At 41.2% G+C, this 23010-nt stretch overlaps 1 protein-coding gene across 1 annotated transcript; it reads left to right on the top strand.

Moving 5' to 3' along the window:
- The first annotated feature begins 18376 nt into the window (after positions 1-18376).
- On the top strand, positions 18377-21839 carry LOC143401421 (HLA class I histocompatibility antigen, B alpha chain-like). The gene is made up of 8 exons (XM_077109685.1): positions 18377-18455; positions 18750-19016; positions 19228-19503; positions 20087-20362; positions 20490-20600; positions 21009-21041; positions 21182-21229; positions 21399-21839. The coding sequence occupies exons 1-8, from the start codon at positions 18383-18385 to the stop codon at positions 21401-21403; spliced, it is 1089 nt and encodes a 362-aa protein (XP_076965800.1). The 5' UTR covers positions 18377-18382; the 3' UTR covers positions 21404-21839.
- The last annotated feature ends 1171 nt before the right edge of the window (positions 21840-23010 follow it).

Here is a 23010-nt window from a genome sequence, read left to right as displayed (position 1 = left end):
AAATTGGAGAAACCACCCGTCATATTATTCAACACTTAATGGAAACATTTGCTATTATGGGAATTCCCGCTATGATTAAAACTGATAATGGTCCAGCTTATACTAGTAAAAATTTTAAAGATTTTTGCAAATTATATGATATTGTTCATCTAACCGGAATAGAATATAATCCACAAGGACAAGCTTTAGTAGAACGTGTACATGCTACACTTAAAACACAAATTAAAAAATTAAAAAGGAAGAAAATGACAGATTTAAATATGCACTTGTTTAGACATTTACAAAATCAACCTAAAGCATTGTTACATCAAGCCTTATTTATTTTAAATTTCCTTAATCTTCTACAAGGAGAAATATTGACAAGAGCAGAACGACATTTTGAGCAAAAAACCTTAGAAATAGTTCATGAACCAATTTGGATAAAAATTGCAGCAGATGCTGAGTGGCAGCCAGGGATTTTACTTTATAGGGGAAAGGGCTATTCTTATGTTTCAACAGAAAATGGACACCGGCAGTGGCTCCCAGGGCGGTGGATCCAGACCCGTCACAATCAGAACGGCACCAAGGGGGGCACCCTATCCACTACCCCAGCCGAGGAATCAAGATCCTGAGCTTGATGTTCCGGTGGCGGCAATGGCAGAATTGCTGACCCACGCTTGGCTTCAGTGCAGTACCCTCATCATTTACAAACACATTTATGGAAAATTGCTGCTGCAACTAAACCTGTAATTTTGTCTAATGGCTCTTTCTCTGGGACTAGTCAATCTGCTGCTTCTTATAATTTTACTGTATTTAAAGAATATAATATAACTACATGTGCGCCCATGCCATACCTGTTCTTAATTGGAAATGTTACTTTTGATGAGGGAATTTTATTGTAAATTGTATACCTGTATTAATACATCTGTTTCTATTCCTTCTGGTTATTCCATTGTGCTGTTACAACAGCGCTCTCACATTTGGCTTCCTGTGAACTTACAACGACCATGGTCCCAGGATCCTGTAAATACTTTGGTTCTGGAATTTTTTAGACAATTGTTAAAACGTACTAAACGGTTTGTGGGAGTTGTTGTTGCTGTAATTCTAAGTCTTATTGCAGTGGCTACAGTTGCTACAGTTTCAGGGATAGCTTTACATACTTCTATACAAACAAAATATTTTGTTGAGGAATGGCATAAAGATTCGCATGAGTTATGGCTATCCCAGGCTCAAATTGATTCTAGACTTCAAACTCAAATAGATATTTTAAAACAAACAGTTAATTGGTTAGGAAAAAAGATACTCACCTTAGAACAAGAAATTAGATTAAAATGTGACTGGAATTCAACTTCTTTCTGTGTAACTAATATACAATATAATCAAAGCTTACATGAATGGAGTATCATACAAAATTATCTTGATGGTAATGAAACAGCTCAACTAATGATTGATTCTTTACAAAAGGATATATTTGAAATTTTTGGAAAAGGGTTTCAACATAATGATGCTGCACAAATAGCTAAATTGTTTTTAAAACAGTTAGAGGGATTAGATCCCAACGGAATTGCTCAAAGTCTTACCCATACGGCAGGAGGAGTGGGAATAGTGTTATGCTTAGTTATTATCCTAAGTAATTATATATTGTATGTGCATAAGACCATCTCAAGACTCAATATTAACTTTGTGGAAAGCTGTTTTAGAAAAACAAAAGAAAAAGGAAGGAATTGTAGGGGTTCGAGTGTGCAGAGTTTAGCTCCCTCAGGCCTGACAGTGTGCAAGAGCTGTGGCTGTGATTTAGGTCAGCTGAGGCAAACCTCAGTTAGGAGGAGGAAACGTTCTCTTCCCCTTATCGCAAGTCACAAGTTCTACATGGTTTGGCCAAGAGGAAAAAGCTTCCTGCATACTTGTCCTGGGAACAGTACATTCTGAAGAGATAAATGCATCCTCAGGGGAGTAGATAATGTCTACAAAGAACTTTAGGAGGGTACTTATCAAATAAACAGGAACGATCTGAAGTTAGCTCTGTGTATCTGCTGAGGCATGTTATCTGGGCAATGTGGGCAAAGTGTTATTGAAGAATTGCTTGCTTTGTTAGAAGAAGAATATAAAAGGAACTTGCAAATAAACCTCAGCATGCAGTTGCAATTGCTGCCTTTGCTCTGCATCCCCTGTGTCCTGGTTATTTCGTGACCCTTACCCAGGGACCCGAACACACTAGACGTTCACAAGGACCACAAACAATACAGGTCAATTCAACATTAGATGAGGTAATATCTACAGCTGATGGAATGTCAGACAAAGAGTTTAGGATATACATGCTTCAGATGATCTGGAATTTCAAGGAAGACATTATTCATCAAATTCAGACAATGAAAAATCACTTTGACAATGAATTACATAAACAAATCCAATAAGCAAAAGATCAACTCTATAGGGAGATAGAGGATATAAAAAACAAACAAACAGAAATCCTGGAAATGCAGGAAACAATAAACCAAATTAAAAACTCAAATGAGAGTATTACCAGCAGAGTAGAACACTTGGAAGATAGAACTTCAGACAACGAAGACAAAGTTTTTCAACTTGAAAAGAACATAGACAGCTCAGCGAGAATGTTAAGAAATCATGAGCAGAACATCCAAGAATTATGGGATAACATCAAGAAACCAAACCTAAGAGTTATTGGGATACAAGAGGGTACAGAGGTCCAAACCAAGGGAATGAGCAATCTATTCAATGAAATAATACTAGAAAACTTCCCAGACTTAAAGAATGAAAAAGAAATCCAAATACTAGAAGCCTACAGGACACCGAATATACAAAATCATAAGAGATCCACACCAAGACACATAATAATGAAGATGCCCAACATACAGAATAAGAAGGGAATCTTAAAAGCCACAAGAGAGAGGAAGCAGATTACATTTAGGGGTAAACCAATCAGGATAACTGCTGATCTTTCAACACAGACTCTGAAAGCTAGAAGATCCTGGAACAACATATTTCAAACGCTGAAAGAAAAAGGGTTCCAACCAAGAATCATGTATCCAGCAAAATTAAGCTTCAGGATTGAAGATGAAATAAAAATCTTCCACGATAAACAAAAGTTAAAAGAATTTGCAGCTAGAAAACCAACTCTTCAAAACATCCTTGGCAAAACATTACAGGAAGAGGAAATGAAAAATAACAATGAAAACCAACAGCGGGAGGTAGGACAGTAAAGGAAAAACTAAGCATAGAGGAAAAACAAATCATGTTAAGTATCGTACATAACCAAATATGGCTGGAAATACAAACCATATCTCAATAGTAACCCTAAATGTTAATGGCTTAAATGCACCAATCAAAAGACATAGGCTAGTAGAATGGATTAAAAAAAAAAGATCCAACAATATGCTGCCTACAGGAGACTCATCTGATAGGAAAAGACATACACAGACTGAAGGTGAAAGGTTGGGAAAAATCATATCACTCATACGGACCCCAGAAGCAAGCAGGGGTGTCCATACTTGTATCAAATAAAATAGACTTCAAGCCAAAGTTAATCAAAAGGGATAAACAAGGACATTACATGCTGCTCAAGGGAACCATACACCAACAAGACTTGATGATCATTAATGTATATGCCCCAAACAATGGTGCAGCTACGTTCATCAAACAAACTCTGCTCAAGTTCAAGAGTCTAATAGACCACAACACAATAATCATGGGAGATTTTAACACACCTCTTTCACCAATGGACAGATCTTCCAAACAAAAATTGAATAAAGAAACCATAGAGCTCAATAATACAATTAATAACTTAGACTTAATTGATATATACAGAATATACCACCCAACATCAAGCGGATACACTTTCTTCTCAGCAGCACATGGATCCTTCTCAAAAATAGACCATATATTATGTCACAGGGCAAAGCTTAGCAATTACAAAGGAGTTGAGATACTACCATGCATTTTATCTGATCATAATGGAATGAAATTGGAAATCAATAATAAAATGAGAAAGGAAAAACCCTACATCACATGGAGATTAAACAATATGCTACTGAATGAACAAAGGGTTACAGAAGACATCAAAGAGGAAATTAAAAAATTCTTAGAGGTAAACGAAAACTCAGACACAACATATCGAAATCTTTGGGACATGGGCTGGGGATGTGGCTCAAGCGGTAGCGCACTCGCCTGGCATGCGTGCGGCCCAGGTTCGATCCTCAGCACCACATACAAAGATGTTGTGTCCGCCGAGAACTAAAAAAAAAAATAAATAAATATTAAAATTCTCTCTCTCAAAAAAAAAAACAAATCTTTGGGACACTATGAAAGCAGTACTAAGAGGAAAATTCATTTCATGGAGTTCATTCCTTAAAATAAGTAAAAGCAAACAAATAAATGACCTCATACTACACTTCGAAGCCTTAGAAAAAGAAGAACAAATCAGCAGCAAATACAGTAGAAGGCAAGAAATAATTAAAATTAGAGCTGAAATCAATGAAATTGAAACAAAAGAAACCATCGAAAAAATTGACAAAACTAAAAGTTGGTTCTTTGAAAAAATAAATAAGATTGATAGACCACTAGCCACGCTAACAAAGAGAAGAAGAGAGAGAACCCAAATGAAAAAAACGGGATGAAAAAGGCAACATCACAACAGACAATTCAGAAATACAGAAGATAATTAGAAATTATTTTGAAACCCTATACTCTAATAAAATAGAAGATAGTGAAGGCATCGATAAATTCCTTGAGACATATGAACTACCCAGATTGAGTCATGAAGATATAAACAACCTAAACAGACCAATATCAAGTGAGGAAATAGAAGAAGCCATCAAAAGACTACCAACCAAGAAAAGCCCAGGACCGGATGGATATACAGCCGAGTTTTACAAGAACTTTAAAGAAGAACTAATACCAATACTCCATAATCTATTTCAGGAGATAGAAGAATTAAAGAAGAATTAATACCAATACTTTTCAAGTTATTTCAGGAAATAGAAAAAGAGGAAGCTCTTCCAAATTCATTCTATGAGGCCATATCACCTTGATTCTGAAACCAGATAAAGTCACCTCAAAGAAAGAAAACTATAGACCAATATCTCTAATGAACCTAGATGCAAAAATCCTCAATAAAATTCTGGCGAATCGGATACAAAAACTCATCAAAAAAATTGTGCACCATGATCAAGTAGGATTCATCCCTGGGATGTAAGGATGGTTCAATATACGGAAATCAATAAATGTTATTCACCACATCAATAGACTTAAAGATAAGAACCATATGATCAATTCGATAGATGCAGAAAAAGCATTCAACAAAGTACAGCATCCCTTTATGTTCAAAACATTAGAAAAACTAGGGATAACAGGAACTTACCTCAACATTGTAAAAGCTATCTATGCTAAGCCTCAGGCTAGCATCATTCTGAATGGAGAAAAATTGAAGGCATTCCCTCTAAAATCTGGAACAAGACAGGGATGCCCTCTATCACCACTTCTATTCAATATAGTTCTCAAAACACTGGCCAGAGCAATTAGACGAAAGAAATTAAAGGCATAAAAATAGGAAAAGAAGAACTTAAATTATCACTGTTTGTGGATGACATGATTCTATACCTAGAAGACCCAAAAGTGTCTACAAAGAAACTACTAGAACTAATAAATGAATTCAGCAAAGTGGCAGGATATAAAATCAACACGCATAAATCAAAGGCATTTCTGTATATCAGTGACAAAACTTCTGAAACGGAAATGAGGAAAAACACTCCATTCACAATATACTAAAAAAGAAAAAAGACTTAGGAATCAACCTAACAAAAGAGGTGAAAGACTTATACAATGAAAACTACAGAACCCTAAAGAGAGAAGTAGAAGAAGATCTTAGAAGATGGAAAAATATACCCTGTTCATGGATAGGCAGAACTAACATCATCAAAATGGCAATATTATCAAAAGTTCTCTATAGGTTTAATGCAATGCCAATCAAAATCCCAACGCATTTCTTGTAGAAATAGAGAAAGCAATCATGAAATTCATATGGAAAAATAAAAGACCCAGAATAGCAAAAGCAATTCTAAGCAAGAAGTGTGAATCAGGTGGTATAGCGATACCAGACTTCAAACTATACTACAGAGCAATAGTAACAAAAACAGCATGGTACTGGTACCAAAACAGGCAGGTGGACCAATGGTACAGAATAGAGGACACAGAGACTAATCCACAAAGTTACAACTATCTTATATTTGATAAAGAGGCTAAAAGCATGCAATGGAGGAAGGATAGCATCTTCAACAAATGGTGCTGGGAAAACTGGAAATCCATATGCAACAAAATGAAACTGAATCCCCTCCTCTCGCCATGCACAAAAGTTAACTCAAAATGGATCAAGGAGCTTGATATCAAATCAGAGACTCTGCGTCTGATAGAAGAAAAGGTTGGCTCCGATCTACATATTGTGGGATCGGGCTCCAAATTCCTTAATAGGACACCCATAGCACAAGAGTTAACAAGAATCAACAAATGGGACTTACTTAAACTAAAAAGTTTTTTCTCAGCAAGAGAAACAATAAGAGAGGTAAATAGGGAGCCTACATCATGGGAACAAATTTTTACTCCTCACACTTCAGATAGAGCCCTAATATCCAGAGTATACAAAGAACTCAAAAAATTAGACAATAAGATAACAAACAACCCAATCAACAAATGGGCCAAGGACCTGAACAGACACTTCTCAGAGGAGGACATACAATCAATCAACAAGTACGTGAAAAAATGCTCACCATCTCTAGCAGTCAGAGAAATGCAAATCAAAACCACCCTAAGATACCATCTCACTCCAGTAAGATTGGCAGCCATTATGAAGTCAAACAACAACAAGTGCTGGCGAGGATGTGGGGAAAAGGGTACTCTTGTACATTACTGGTGGGACTGCAAATTGGTGCGGCCAATTTGTAAAGCAGTATGGAGATTTCTGGGAAAGCTGGGAATGGCACCACCATTTGACCCAGCTATTGCCCTTCTCGGTCTATTCCCTGAAGACCTTAAAAGAGCGTACTACAGGGATACTGCCACAACGATGTTCATAGCAGCACAATTCACAATAGCTAGACTGTGGAACCAACCCTGATGCCCCTCAATAGATGAATGGATAAAAAAAAAAAAATGTGGCATTTATACACAATGGAGTACTATGCAGCACTAAGAAATGACAAAATCATGGAATTTGCAGGGAAATGGATGGCATTAGAGCAGATTATGCTAAGTGAAGCTAGCCAATCCCTAAAAAACAAATGCCAAATGTCTTCTTTGATATAATGAGAGTAACTAAGAACAGAACAGGAAGGAAGAGCAGGAGGAAAAGATTATCATTTAACAGAGTAATGAGGTGGGAGGGAAAGGGAGAGAAAAGGGAAATTCCATGGAAATGGAAGGAGACCCTCATTGTTATACAAAATTACATTTAAGAGGTTGTGAGGGGAATGGGAAAAAAATAAGGAGAGAAATGAATTACAGTAGATGGGGTAGAGAGAGAAGATGGGAGGAGAGGGGAGGGGGATAGTAGAGGATAGGAAAGGTAGCAGAATACAGCAGTTACTATTATGGTATTATGTAAAAATGTGGATGTGTAACCGATGTGATTCTGCAATATTTGTAATGTTTTGAATAACCAATAAAAAAATAAATAAATAAAAAATAAAAAAAAAAAATACTGGTGCTGGGTCAGTGACCAGGCAAACGTTACCTTAGTGCACCTATGCTACTAAAATCCCTTCTGACATACATTAAGAAACGTGTGGCTATAAATCCTAACTTTATAGTGATCTCACTAGACTCTGTCAGGAGTTGCTCCACAGATCTTTCCTCTGGACTTATTTCTTAATTTGTTCCCTTTGCTTCCCCCTGTTTATTCTCAGGGTTAGTACACCTATTTTTTTCCCTATGAGTCACTCACTTATTTTTTTTTTAATTTTTTTTAAAGAGAGAGAGAGAGAGAGAGAGAGAGAGAGAGAATTTTTAACTATTTATTGTTTAGTTTTCAGCGGACACAACATCTTTATTTTTATGTGGTGCTAAGGTTCGAACCCAGCGCCATGCGCATGCCAGGCCAGCACGCTACTACTTGAGCCACATCCCCAGCCCGAGTCACCATTTATATATTGGGTTTTTGTTTTGGTTTGGGTTTTGTTAGCTGACATTAAACCTAGGGGTGCTTAACCATTGAGCCACATCCTCAGCCCATTTTTTAGTTTTTACTTTGAGACAAAGTCTCACAAAGTTGCTTAGGGCCTCCATAAGTTGCTGAAGCTGGCTTTGAACTTTCCATTCTCCTGCCTCCCCTTGTTGCTGGGATTACAGGCGTGTACCCCCACTCTGCCTGTTCATTAGTATTAAAGGCAATTTAAAGAAAACCACGTGACCCTTCTACCTTATTGTTTTGTATTCCACTGCTCATTACTAATTACCACCTAACACTAGGGTTGGAAAATCTGGCTCAGTAAAGGGGACCTTTGAACCTGGGAACAAAGAACAAGTCTCAGGGATTCAGTGGTCCAAGGCTCCATTCAGGAAATTGAGGGCATGCATTTTGTTCAGGAGTTCATCCATAACCTGGGAACCTGCCTTTATGGCACGGAGACCTGGAGGCTCCCTGGGACAAGAGTCCACCGTCAATCAACTGGGAGGAAACATATTTCATCTTGTATTTTGAATGACAGTTGAAAATCCCAAACCTGGCACGGGATGAAAGCGCCAACTTGCTCACAGCCCTGTACAATTGCAAGCCCAGGACTCAGAAATGCAGTTGCAAGCTCAGGACTGAGAAATGAGTACAAGAAACGGAAGTTCAGGTCTTCCGTGCTCAGCCACGTGGCCACACGGGGGCGCCGCTGCACTGCCTTGCGAGGCTGCCAGAGCAGCTCTGGGGAGGACCAGGCTGTGGAAGGAAGGAAGGACTAGGGCAGAGATGGCTGACTTAGAGAGGGTGCATTGATGTGGGGATGAAGATGCTTCTGAATTGTTTTTAAAGGCGCAGGAGTTAGAGGACACTCCTACAAGGAATCCTGCCGACTTCTCAGATCTTCTCTCTCAAAGCCCTTTCACCAGTTTCTGGATAATCACCTGGAAAACTGAAAGAAGAGCATATGAATTTTCTTTCTACAAACTGTTGCTTTTAAACATAGACTTTTGCGAGGCATGGTGGTGCATGCCTGTAATGACAGCTACACCGGAGGCTGAAGTGGGAGGATTCCAAGTTTGAGCCCCTCCTGAGGAAGTTAACAAGTCTCTATATCAAAAGAAAAAGAAAAAGACTAGCAATGTAAATCAGTGGTAGAGAGCCCCTGGGTGTAATACCCCGTACCACCAAAACAAAGAAAATATTTTTAGGTCGAGAAAAAGATAAAGATTAACAGAGTGCCTGTAGATCACGTACTTTTTCTCTGTTAACATCTTACTTTATGATCATGCATATGTCTCACTATTAAAGCAATATTGATCAATTATTCCTCAGCAGCATGCTCATTTGGATGTCATTAACTTTTATTAATGACCCTTTTCCGTTCCAGGATGTCATCCAGTATACATTTGTACATTTAGTTGCAATCATTTCTCCTTAAGGCTCCTCTGGCATGACACTTTCTGAGATTTCTTTCTTTATTTCTCTCTCTCTCTCTCTTTCTTTCTTATTTTTTATGACATTCATATTTTTGAGGAGTGCTGCTCAGGAATATTGCAGAATGATCCTTGATTTGAGTTTGGTTGACTGAGCTGTGGATTTGGGGAGAACACAGAGATGAAATGTCACTTAACACAGCATGTCTAGGGCATGCACTGCCCTCTTGACTCATCCCTGATGGTGTGAACCTTCTTCACCTGGCCGAAGTAGAGCTACCCAGAATTCTCCCTGGTAACTTCTTTAGTTCCTCCTGTTCCATGCAGTAGCCTGAGGAAGTTGTTTAGATCTACAAGAAAATGTCCAATATCTCCCATTGTGGTTGTAACATTTTATATCCCTGCCAGCAATTATGAGAGTTCCTGTCGCTGACTGTCTACATTAGCATGTGGTATTGCCAGGTTCTTAAAATTTTAGCCACACTAATATGTGGGTAAAGATATATTGTTGTTTCAGTTTGCATTTCCCTGATAACTATTCACAGTGTCCATCTTTTCAAGAACTTATTTGTCATCTGTAAATCTTGCTTGGAGAAGTGTCTGTTCAGATTTTTACCTATTTTTTCCTATTTTTTGTTTGTGCAAAATCATACATAATGATGAGATTTGCTTTTACATATTTGGTCATGCACAAGAAATTACAATGTAATTTGTTTTGCCAAATTTTAAATGGGTTTTTTTATGAGGTTTTCTTCTTGATCAGTTTTTAGGGGATTCTTTCTATATTCTAGATAAAAAATCTCTTATTAGATATATCATTTTCAAATATTGTATTGTCGGAAGCTGCCAGATAGGCAATGAGTGCCCCTTAACCTTGAGTGATGAGAATGTGGAGATGTGGCAAGCCAGCCATGGGCTGTGTATGTGTGTGAACCATGAGCACTGAGCGCACAGAGTGGACTGAACTGATGTTGTCCCTCTGTTTGGGCGGCCTCGCTCTGGTCTTTACCCTTGCTCTGCCATGATCCCCACACAGCTCATGAGATGGGCATGGCCCCCCTAGATGTCCATCAACCTGCCGACAGCAGACATCAGCCCCTGAAACTTGACCCCTTGCCTCATTTGAATGGCTTCTTCTCAATAAAAGGGTAAACATGTTCTCTTTCTCTCTCTCTCTCTCTCTCTCTCTCTCTCTCTCTCTCTCTCTCTCTCTCTTTCCATGGACCCCTAAGGTCAAAGGAGCCATCATAAGACCCAAAGAAAAAGGTATTTCTCTGTCTGTGTATGGTTATTTCGTGCAGCCCAGTTCACCTGGAGTGACCCTGAGTGTTTTAGTCATGGAACGTGACATTGTATCCCAGTCTGGGCCCTTTATTGACATAACAATAGTGACAGACTTTTTCTTAGGCAACAGAAGTAAGAAATTACTATCTGGGATGGGTTTTGTCGGATGACCTGAGGGACAAGGGATGTGTTGTGAGAGGGGAGCACCACGAATAACTCTGTATATTCTTACCTTTCAAGTACTATATTGAATAGGAGTGGTCAGAGTGAACATCTGTCTTATTTCTGATTGGCTATGAATCCTATTTTTAAAAATAAATACCATTAACCTCCCTTACACTTGTGACACCATTGACAGTTCATATCTGGATTCTATCCTAAGACTATGTGTCATAGACCATGTCATCTAGGTTGGTGAAAGTTATACTCTGATGCTTGCACCATGATGAAATTGCCTAAAAACGCATTTCTCTTTCTTTTTTATTGGTGCATTAAAATTATACACAACAGTGAGATTCATTATGCCATAATCTTACATGCACATAACTTGATCAGTCTCATTCCTCACTGTCTTGCTTTTCCCTCTCCTCCTCCCTCTCCCTGATCCTCTTCTCTTGTTCCACTCTAAGGTTCTCTCTTCTGTCATTTTATAATTAAACTGGTGCATTATACATACATATGGAAGCAGGATTCATTGTGGTGTACCTGCACATGGACCAAGCATAACTTGGTAGATTTTATTCCCCAGAACTTCCCTTATCCTCCCCTCCTCCCTCCCTCTCAATCCCCCTTTGTACTCTATTGGTTCCACTTCTGTTTTCATGAGATTCCTCTTTATTATGTTTTCTTTTTTTCCTCTCCAGATTCTACATATGAAAGAAACTTCTGCTCCTTGACTTTCTGAGTCTGGATTTTTTCATTTGGCATGATATTTCCAGTTTTATCAATTTATTAACACACCACATTATTTCATTCTTCTTTATGGCAGGGTAAAACTCCACTGTGTACAGATAGCACATATTATGTCCATTCATCTGTTGACACACACCTAGGCCGGTTGTATAACATGGCTGTTGTGAACACTGCACTGCTGTAAACATTGCTATGCATATCTTAATAGAGTATGCTGATTTTGGTTCTTTTGGACAAATATCAAGGGGTAAGATAGCTGGGTCACATAGTGGAGTCATTTCTAGTTTTTTGGGGCATCTCCATACTGATTTTCAAAGTGGTTGTATTAATTTCCAGTCCCACCAACAATTTTGAAGTGTACACATATACCCACATCCTCTCCAGCATTTATTTATGTTCTTGATAATTGTTCTTCTAACAGTAGTGAGAGATGAAATCTCAGTGTAGTTTTGATTTATATATATGCATATATGTATATATGAAATGCCATTTGCATTTCTTCTTGAGAAATGTCTGTTTAGTTTTTTTGTTCATTTATTGGCTGGGTTACTTGTTTTTCTTCTGGCAAGTGTTTAAATTTTTTATACATTCTGGATATTAATCCCTTGTCAGAGAGTATCTGTCAAAGATTTTCTCCAATTCTACAGACTCTCTCTTCATTCACTTAATTGTTTCCTTTGCTGTGCAGAATTTTTTTTTAATTTGATGTCCACTTATTGACCCCTGGTTTTATTTATTGAGCTGTAGGAGTATTATTAAGGAAGTTGATGCCTGAGCCAACATGTTGGAGTGTTGGCCTGTTTTCTTCTAGCAGTTGCAATGCTTCTGGTCTAATTCCTAGGTCTTTGATCTGCTTCCAGTTGATTTTTGTGCAAGGTAAGCAATAGGGATCTAGTTTCATTCCTCTGCATATGGATATCGAGTTTGCCAGGTACCATTTGTTTAAAAGCTATGTTTTCTCCAATTCGTCTTTTTGGCACCTTTGTCAAGGATCGGATGACTGAATCTCTGTAGGTCAGTCTCTATACCTTCTATTCTATTCCACTGGCCTTCGTGTATGTTTTTATGCTAATACCAAGCTGGTTTTGTTAGGACAGTACTGCACTGTAATTTGAGATTGGGTATTTTGATGCTTCCAGCATTGCTCTGATTAGTAGCACAGAATTACTTTGGCTATTCTGGGTCTTCTCTTCTTCCATGTGAAATTTAGAACTGGTTTTCCTTTGAGAACTTCATTGGTATTTTGATGGGGATTGCAGAGAATTTGTACATCACTTTTAGAAATATGGGCATTTTGACAATATTAATTCTGCCAATCTAAGAACCTGGGAGGTCTTTTCATCTTCTAGTTTCTTCGATTTCTTTGTTCAATATTTTATAATTTTCACTGTACATGTCTCTCACCTCCTTGTTAAGATATATTCCCAGGTCTTTATTTGTTTGAGGCTATTGTGAATGGAATTTTCCTGATTTCTTTCTCAGCAGGATCATTATTGGTATCTAGGAAAGTTTGACTTTTGTTTGTTGATTTTTTTTTAATTTTTTTTAGTTGTAGATGGACACAATATCTTTATTTTTATTTGCTCATTTCTCCGTGGTGCTGGGGACAGAACCCAGGGCCTCATGCATGCAAGCAAGCACTCTACCACTGAGCTACAACCCCAGCCCTTGTTTATTCATCTTGTATCTTGCTACTTTGATGAAGTTATTACCTCTAAAAGTTGTGGGGTGTCAGCAAATAGAGATAATTGAATCCTTTTCTATTTTTAACTATTTAATATTCATCTCTTGCCTGATTGCTCTGGGTAGAGTTTCAAGTACTATATTGAATAGGAGTGGTGAAAGTGAACTTCTGTGTCTTATTTCTGTTTTTAAAGAAAATACTTTCAGTTTTTCCCCACTTAGTATGGTATTGTCTTTGTGTTTGACATACATAGCACTCACAACGTGGACACAAATTCCCTCTATTTTTAGTTCTTCGGGGTTTTTTAAGTTATTAATGGATCTTTATTTATTTATTTGTGTATGTGGTGCTGAGAATCGAACCCAGGGCCTTTTACATGCTAGGCATGCACTCTACCACTGAGCCACAGCCCCAGCCCCTCTTCAGTATTTTTAACATGGAGAGGTACTGAATTTTGTTTAAGGGTTTTTCTGCATTGACTGAGATGATTATGTGATGTTTGTCTTTAATTCTATTTATGTGATATATTGCGTTTACTGATTTTCATCTATTGAGCCAACCTTGCATCTCTGGGTGGAACCCACTTGCTCTATATTCTTCTTAATGTTTTTGAATGTAAATTGCTAATATTTTATTAATCACTTTTACATCTATGTTCACCAGGCAAACTGATATATAGTTTTGTTTCCTTGATGTGACTTTATCAGCTTTGGTATCAGGGTGATACTGGCTTCATAGACAGAGCACATTTCTTGTCATTAGGTGATGTAGGACTCTATATTTGATTCAGAAAAAATTATAAAATGCTATCCATAATAAATTAGGAGTTTAAAATAATCCATACCCCTAGACCAGAAAAATGTGTTGCATTTCCTTCTAGTCTGTTATCACCTTCCTCCTGCAGCCTGAAGGCTGCATGTTTCTCTTCTCCCCCTCTCTTTCCTCAGGTGATGAACACAGGCTTCAGTGGCCCCTGATTGTCCTCCATATTCTATTTTCCAGGTTAGAGGGTTATCTGGCTCCCTCAGAGAGCAATTTCTCACTTTCTCCTCCCTTCTCATACCCCACTACTACATCCCCACTCCTCACTCCTAGAAGATGAAATACTTTTTCTTTTCATTTGGAAAAAAAGTAGGACTCAGGTTAGAACTGCCTCATAATCCCATTACAGCTCCCCCATGTTTGAAACTGTCCCACAGTGATGGTGGATGGTCTTTGCTGTCTGAGGCCACCTCAATATTTGGGAACAAGGTTGGCGCTCACTCCCCTGCATCATCACCTTCCACACTCTGTGGCTCATTTATTAACCTCTCTATAGAAAACAAAAGCCTTCCTTAAAAATTCACCCTCTGATCCTATGTCTCCCTCCCATTTCTGCCCCTATTTCTCTGATACACCTTATAAAGTGATGTCTGAGTCCTTTCTCTCATGTTGTCTTTTTAAACATTAACTTTTTTTCTAGTGGAATTACAGCAGCATTTCAAAGGTCAAATGCTTCTACAAGGCTTTCTACAAAGACAAATCACCCCAATCTTCCAAGCAGCTCCATTTCCTGATTCCCAGAATTAGCCTGCTTTTACTTCTTTTGTCTGATGCTGTGTCCCTAAATAGAATGCTAACAGGGCTCCTCCTTAGTTTTCCAGTTTCCTGTGGCACTTTTAATGAACAGCTTCCATTCACAGACCTCTTTACATTTTATAATTTCCATTAGATCACCATTTTTAACATTACACTGACTATGCAAATGTCATTCACAACTAGGCTTGTAGTTTTCATTACTGTGTTTCCTTGAACTGACTTTTTAACTTCCCTGCAATTAATAAAAGTGTTATTCCTTCATTTGCTTAGTTTCTGTTGTCCTCATTACAGGAACTTTCCCAAACTCTCTCCCAGGGTCTCTGCTATGGTTTGAATGTGTGCTCCAAGGTTCATATGTTGGAATCTTGATCTTCATTGTGGTGGTGTGGGGAGATGGGGTCTAATGGGAGATGGGTAAATATGAGGGTTCTGCTGTCCTAAATAAATCAGTATGTTATTTTGAAAATGGGTTGATGCCTCCTACCTCTCTTGCCCTCTCTCTTGCCCTTACACCTTCTATCACACAAGAAAACATCAGGAGGGCCCTCGCCAGATGCCAGTACCATGACCTTGGACTTCCCAACCTTAATAATGGTGAGAAAATAAAACATCTGTTCTTTATAATTTCCTAATATGGTGTTCTGTTAGAGCAGCCAAACAGACCAAGACAGTCTCCATGAGTATATTCAAGCATAACTAGGATTCTGCCAACTTGGTCTTTATGAAGACACCTGGCCCAGAGCCCTCAGTCCTGCCACACCTGGACTGGATGCCTTCACAATGGAGCGAGGCTGACCCCCTGGATCTGTTTTACCTCAAGGGGGAACATGACCTCCCTGTCTTGTGCTGGCTCCCTACTAACTACATCCCATGTGTCCCCTTTCCTTGGTTTTCTCCATCATTTTTGTTTTTCACTTCATTTAGCCATATCCTATAGGAACATTGAGCAGAAAATATTGAAGCCCTAAACAACTGAAATGTCCTTAGGACACCCAAGCTCTTAGTCCAACTTTAACTTAGTACAGAATTCTGTGTTGAAAATATTTTTACTTTGAATGCACCTGATATTGCTTCAACATTGTCTAGCTTCTAAAGCTGTCTTTCCTGCCTCTTGAAATGTTCAGGGTTTCTTTTTTCTACCTAATTTCTGAAATTTTATTCTAATGTGTCTTGGCGTGGGTCAGTTTTCATTAGTTTTGTGGCAGTTCAAATGTAATGGGGGGGGGGCAGTAAACACTGAGAAATTTTCCTGAGATTTTAAAATCATCCTGACTCTATATTTTGGAATTCATCTTGTTCAGTTATTGAAAATCCTTTATTGATGCCTTGTGCTCTTATAGTTCTTCTGTCTTCCATACCTCTATTTTTCAAGCTATATGACTTCTTTTCTGATGCTATTTTAATTGTCCATAACATGTATAGACTTACTCATTTCTGTGACCAGTTTTTAATTTCTAAGAACTTTTTTATTTTTCTTTCTGCATATAATTGCGCATAATTTCATTTCTTGTTCACAAATACCATATCCTTTCACATGTTTTAGTAATTATTGAGAGTAGTGGCAGTGAATCGAGTGAAGAAGTTGAGAGCAGTTGGGAGCTCTCCACAGTTTACTCAGAGCAGCAGTTTTTAAAGTGCATCTGTGGAACCCTTGAAGGTGTTCAGACTATTGCACAGGACCTATATCTTCAAAAAATATTTTTATAATATCACTAAAACATTATTTATAATAAAGCAAAACTTGGCAAAGTAGAAGCTATGGTACCAAATTTCAATTATAGTTATTGTATTCGTGATCACCTTTTAACTACAGAAAGAAAAACATGCCAGTTCACTTAGACATGTCCTGAACGAAGTATTAAAAATCATTAACTCTGGGCTGGGGTTGTGGCTCAGTGGTAGAACACTTACCTTACATGTGTGAGATACTGGGTTCGATCCTCAGCACCATATAAAAATAAATAAGATCTTATGTCTATCTACAATTTTAAAATACATACTTTAAAAAATTAACTTTATTAAGTCTCCATTCCATAGTCCATATTATAAATACATTTATTTGATGGAATGGAAAGTACACATAAAACACATCTGCTACATTCAAAAGTAGGGTGTTTGTGTCAACAAAAGCCATTTGGTGAGTTGTACAAATAGCTCCATTTTATGGAATATCATTCTTGCTTCAAAGAATGAATGACAGGGGAAGTATTCCTTAGACTTCAATATTTGGCCAATAACCTGTCCCTTCAAGATAATCCACAGACAGCAATATATTCAATGATAACATGTATGTTCTCAAAAGAAAATGAGAATCTGGGCAAACCTGCATCCACCACTATCAACCTGATAGACTCCCAAGTACTTACAACACTTTCTGGTGAAATCTGTGGTGATATCAACATATGACTTCTTGATAATTTTCACTTAAATATGTTAATACTAGAAAGTCTATATAACTTGGTCAAACAATGCATGACTAAAACATATCATGCATCAGCACAAGATCCATTCAATGTGAAGACACACCCACAGACTTTAATGAAATCGAATATGAACTATTCAATGATAATGTTTCAGGATCCTCATGGCAAAGAACCTTTAAGAAACTAACATTTGTGTCATTTTAGTATAGTATCAAAGATGAATATTGGATATGTTATTGAAAGCATTTCTCCTATATATTTGGGTGAGGCTGCATTTTTTTGTTTCAACCAAAATCACAGATTGAATGCAGAATATCTAGCATTCTCTGAAGACAAATCAAAAAGACTTTCAAATTTAAAAAAAAAAATAAAATGAACCATTTTTTATTAAATCTTTTCATTTTGGAAAAGTTATTTCTGTTTGAAACTACTATTCTGTTAACAAGCAATTAGTTATTAATATTAAAAAGGAATAACATCTTTAATACTGAATTAATTTCTAAGGTGGCAAATATTGATAGACATAATCCACATAAACTTGATTACCTCTGGAGTGCACACTACTTTCTAGAGTATATAAAGATTCTGAAACCAAAAATTTGAGAATTGCTGATTTTACACCTTGAGGCAGGAATCAAAGAAGGATAGTACAGAGAGGGGTTCAGGGCAAAGTCCCAGGTCCTTGGACGTGGCTCTCAGGGTCTAGAGCGGTGTCTGGGGTGTGGACACAGCACAGTGGGGATTCCCAATCCCAACCCGTGTCAGGTCCTTCTGCCTGGACACTTCTGACGCGGCAGCAGGACTCACTCCCATTGCGTGTCTTGCTCCTAGAGAAGCCAATCAGCGTCGCCGCTGTTCAGGTTTTTAAGTCCCCACTCGCCAGCTAAGTCCCAGATCTCCACAGAGCTGCAGGATGCGGGTGATGGCGCCCCGAACGCTGCTCCTGATACTCTCCGGGGTCCTGGCCCTGACAGAGACCTGGGCGGGTGAGTGCGGGGTGGGGAGAGAATTGGCCTCTGTGAGGGAAGAGCGAGGGCACCGTCCTGTCAGCGCACAGGACTCGGGAAAGCCCCGTCCCTGTCGCCCCCAGCCCAGACCCTCTCGACTCTGGTGCGGTTCATCCCGACCCTCCACTCCCGCCCCTAAGTCCTGACCTCCCGCGTCCCACCGCCCCCTAAGCTTCTCTAGACCCCGCTCCTCTCCTCCTGGGGTCGTCAACCTGGGACCTGGGTCGGGCGCCTTGAGGAGGATCCCGGGGTCTCAGCGGCTCCCTTCCGCAGGCTCCCACTCCCTGAGGTATTTCCACATCTCCGCGTCCCGGCCCGGCGGGGAGCCCCGCTTCATCACCGTGGGCTACGTGGACGACTCGCAGTTCGTGCGCTTCGACAGCGACGCCACGACGCCTAGGATGGAGCCGCGGGCGCCGTGGATAGAGCAGGAGGGGCCCGAGTACTGGGAGCGGGAGACACAGATCTCCAAGGACAACGCACAGAGAGACCGAGTGGACCTCGACACCCTGCGGGGCTACTACAACCAGAGCGCGGGCGGTGAGTGACCGGGCCCTGCCGGAGGTCGCGACCCCTCACGTCCCTCACGGACGGTCTCAAATCGTCAGGGTCCCCGGCCGAGCTTCACCCCAAGGCTGGGACCCGCGGGGACCCCGACCCAGACAGCGCCCGGGGACCGTGACGGTTTCGGTTTCAGTTTAGGGGGACCCGGGGCGGGCGGGCGGGGCGGCGGCTGACGGGGCGGGGACAGGCTCTCACACCATCCAGTGGATGTATGGCTGCGACGTGGGGACGGACGGGCGCCTCCTCCGCGGGTACGAGCAGCACGCCTACGACGGCAAGGACTACATCGCCCTGAACGACGACCTGCGCTCCTGGACCGCGGCGGACACGGCGGCTCAGATCACCAAGAGGAAGTGGGAGGCGGCGGGTGTCGCGGAGCAGGACAGGGCCTACCTGGAGGGCCGCTGTGTGGAGTGGCTGGGCAGATACCTGGAGCACGGGAAGGAGGCGCTGCTGCGCACAGGTGTGAGGGGCTGCACCTGCCTGGTCCCCCGGAGGTCCCTCCTCCAGCTCCCCACAGGGGGGAGGAGAATGGCGCCCACGCTAGACACCTCCTGCTCCTTGTCCAGGGGGAGGGAGTGGGCCTGGCCCCCAGGGGCTGCCCTAGAGAGGAACTGAGGCCGCTGGCTCTCAGGACTAGTGAGGGGTCCCGTCGCTCTCTCCCTGGCTGGTGGGAAAGACAGTGAATACCTGACCACAGGTCCCGGTCAGCAGCCTGGACATCAGGGACAGACTGTCAGGTCCACTCCAGCCTAGTGTCCCTGGAGGTCTGACTCCAGCTTTTCCACATGTGTCAGCCTCTACCCAGATCAGAATCTGAAGTCCCTCTTAGGGACCTGAAGCCTCCTCCATTGGGATATCTCAATCTGATTCTAGAACTTTCCAAGGAATAGATTATGCGAGAATCCTGCCTTCCGGTTTGTGTCTAGGTTTTGTGCTCCTCCCCACCCGGATCATGTTGTCCACGCTCAGGAGGGTCATGTGAGCCCTTCAGTGGCTCATGAGGAAATGCCAAAATGTCTGAATTTCCCTATTCTTCCCCTCAGACCCCCCGGAGACGCGTGTGACTCACCACCCTAGCCCTGACGGGGATGTCACCCTGAGATGCTGGGCCCTGGGCTTCTACCCTAAGGAGATCACCCTGACTTGGCAGCGGGATAGAGAGGACCAGACCCAGGACATGGAACTTGTGGAGACCAGACCTTCTGGGGATGGAAACTTCCAGAAATGGGCAGCTGTGGTGGTGCCTGCTGGAGAGGAGCAGAGATACACATGCCATGTGTATCATGAAGGGCTTCCTGAGCCCCTCACCCTGAGATGGGGTAAGGAGGGGGTGAGGGCCCAGAGCCTGTTGTCAGGAAAGCAGAAGGCTTTCTGGAGACCCTCAGCAGGGTAGGGACTGAGAGCTGGGGATCAGAGACCCTCACCTGACTTCACTTCCTCTCCCAGAGCCAACTCCTCAGGCCACCATCCCCATTTTGGGAATTGTTGCTGCTGTGATTGTCCTTGTTGTCACTGGAGCTGTGGTCGGTTTTGTCTTGTGGAGAAAGAAAAACAAAGGTAGGGAAAGTGCAGGGTCTGGATTTTTGTCCCACTGGTGGTTTCAAGTACCTGGTACAAGTGTGGCCTGCCTTGTTCGTGGGAAGTAATATCTACCCATGTCCTTACCCAACCTGGACCCTGTTTACTTTTTGTAAAGCGCCTAGAAACTAAAGGACAAGTATATCCTCTTAATGTTTGTGGTGATGGGACCTGATTCCCAGCATTTAGAGGCCAGAGGGGAATCTTCCTGCTGAGGAAGAACTCAGGAGAGTAATAAGCTCCATCTTTACGCATCTATTTTCTTCTTGTCTCCTGATCCTATATCTGCAGTCACCGTTCTGGAGACTTCCCCAGTGTCCAGGACTAGGGGGCGCCTCTAAGACCTGTTTCCAATCTGCTCTCTCACAAGATGTTTTCTTCCCACAGGAGGAAAAAAAGGGCCCTATGCTCCAGCTGCCTGTAAGTATGAAGAACACTGATCTCTGAGGCCCAAGGGACAGTGTAATGGGGAGCAATGGGGGAGCTGATCCATCTCATAATTCCTCCATCACCCGCATCTCCTGTGGACTCTGACCAGGTTCTGTTTTTGTTCTGCTCAGGTAATGACAGTGCCCAGGGCTCTGATGTGTCTCTCACTGCTGAGAAAGGTGAGACCCTGGAGGGCCTGGAGAGGGAGAGGGGTTGGGGAAGGAGGAGACTGCTGGGTTACAGGGACTCTCTCAGGGATTTGTGACATTTTGAGTGTTTAATGGGTTGTTCAGAGTGTCTCCATTACAAGGAGTGATCTGAATCTGTTCATAATACTTTCTTTTACAGTGTGAGATACTGCCGTCTGTGGGACTGAGCAGTACAGGATTTCTGCAGTTCCCTTCCTGCTCTCTACTGCAGTTTCAAGAGTTCCTGGCTACTCTTTGTGCAGCTGGCATCTGATTGTGTCTTTGTGTCTGTGTTCCTACAATCATAATGTGAGGAGGCAATGGAGAGAGGAGCTCATCCCTGATCACCAGGACCCCTCCCCACAATGTTCTCTTCCTCAATCAACTTTCCTATGTAGCTGATGTGGGGCTGGGATGTCTTCATTCCTGATTTAGCTTTATGTTGCCCTGAATTGTAGCATCTTTCTCCCCTTTTGGAAAATAGAATGTGGATATTGATTGTATTTCATATTTGTGCCACAAAATATGTTGATGGGTTAATTAAATGAGAAGAGGATTCCTAAAATTTCTGAGAGAAAATAAAATCTGAAACCTTCCAGAATCCATGTGTTTGCTGTGCCGAGTCTACTGCAGGTGGGGACAGGAGAAGGATGAAAGGAGCTCCAGCAAGTGGACAAGCTGGCACCCAGTCTGTGCTCATCCCATCCTGGGCCTTTGTGGTTACTCTCAGCTGGATCAGTCTTACTGCTCCTTAGTCCTTGTCCATTCAGTTGAACCTCATCAGAACAGGACCTCTCATGACAGGTAGCATCACCAGGGCTGGTCCTGCTCCAGGACCATGGCCAGGGAGGGCATCAGGCCACTGGGTTAACATAGGATGAGACCTGAGTCTGACTTTCTGCTCCCATCTTTTTTTGTTTCTTAGGTTTCACAAAGAATTATCCCTGTTCTTGTTAGTAAGTTTGGGTTCTGGTCTTGTTCTACTCTGGTGTCTCTCAGCGGTGACAGCAGAAGTTCATTTTTTCTATCATTGACCCACAAGACCCAGGGCAGTTTCCTGGATTGTATTTCCTATCATTCCTCCAGTACTTTTAAAGGAACCAGATTATGGGAACAGCAGAGAGGAAGGATCTCATGATTGATCATCTTAGATAAATTCCTCTTAGGCTTCCATCTTCTCTAACTGAGCAGTTTCACTGTCCTTAAGAATACTCATCCTAGAACTTGCTCCATTACAGATTCCTGGGTTGATAAAACAGAGTCTAACAGAGGTTTCTGTTTAGTTGGAAAATATGACCCATTAGTTAAAGATCATGAAGATCAAAATGTCCTTAGCAGCTGTGGAGAGCAGGAGGGCTGGTGGGGAGGGATGGAGGGCAGCATTTGTGAGAAAAGCCCAAATGGCCCTGATCTCAGTGTGAGAAACCCTTGACTGCAGATGCCACAGCAGCATTTGATCTGAAATTCCTTTAATAAAGAAGGAGGGGCTGACACTGATCATTCATTCATCTCTCATTTGTTGAGTACTGAGTAGATGATACACAGTTTTCACCTAGGATACATCAGGGAAATGAAAACAGGCCTGTGTTCTACAGGAAAGCAGAAGAAGACACACTGTAAGCAGAGGAAATGAGGACAGTGTTCATGTTAGGTGGTAAGTGTTGCAGGGCAGGTGAGAGAGTGGGTGTGTGTGGACAGGGAAGATGGCTGTTTTACTAGGGTGCTCAGCATGGGGCTTATTAACAAGGTGAACTTTGGGAATAGATTTGAAA

The sequence above is a fragment of the Callospermophilus lateralis genome, chromosome 6, assembly GCF_048772815.1.
Source record: "Callospermophilus lateralis isolate mCalLat2 chromosome 6, mCalLat2.hap1, whole genome shotgun sequence".
NCBI classification, from domain to species: Eukaryota; Metazoa; Chordata; class Mammalia; order Rodentia; family Sciuridae; genus Callospermophilus; species Callospermophilus lateralis.
Note: the sequence above shows the minus strand (reverse complement) of the source record. Positions and strands in the feature narration are given on the sequence as shown.

What these genes read in the sequence shown, in the direction of transcription:
- LOC143401421 (XM_077109685.1), top strand. Translation starts at nt 18,383, where the DNA reads ATGCGGGTGATGGCGCCCCGAACGCTGCTCCTGATACTCTCCGGGGTC. An exon ending in CTACAACCAGAGCGCGGGCG is followed by an intron (nt 19,017 to 19,227) that starts GTGAGTGACCGG and finishes GGGCGGGGACAG; the next exon opens with GCTCTCACACCATCCAGTGG. An exon ending in GCCCCTCACCCTGAGATGGG is followed by an intron (nt 20,363 to 20,489) that starts GTAAGGAGGGGG and finishes TTCCTCTCCCAG; the next exon opens with AGCCAACTCCTCAGGCCACC.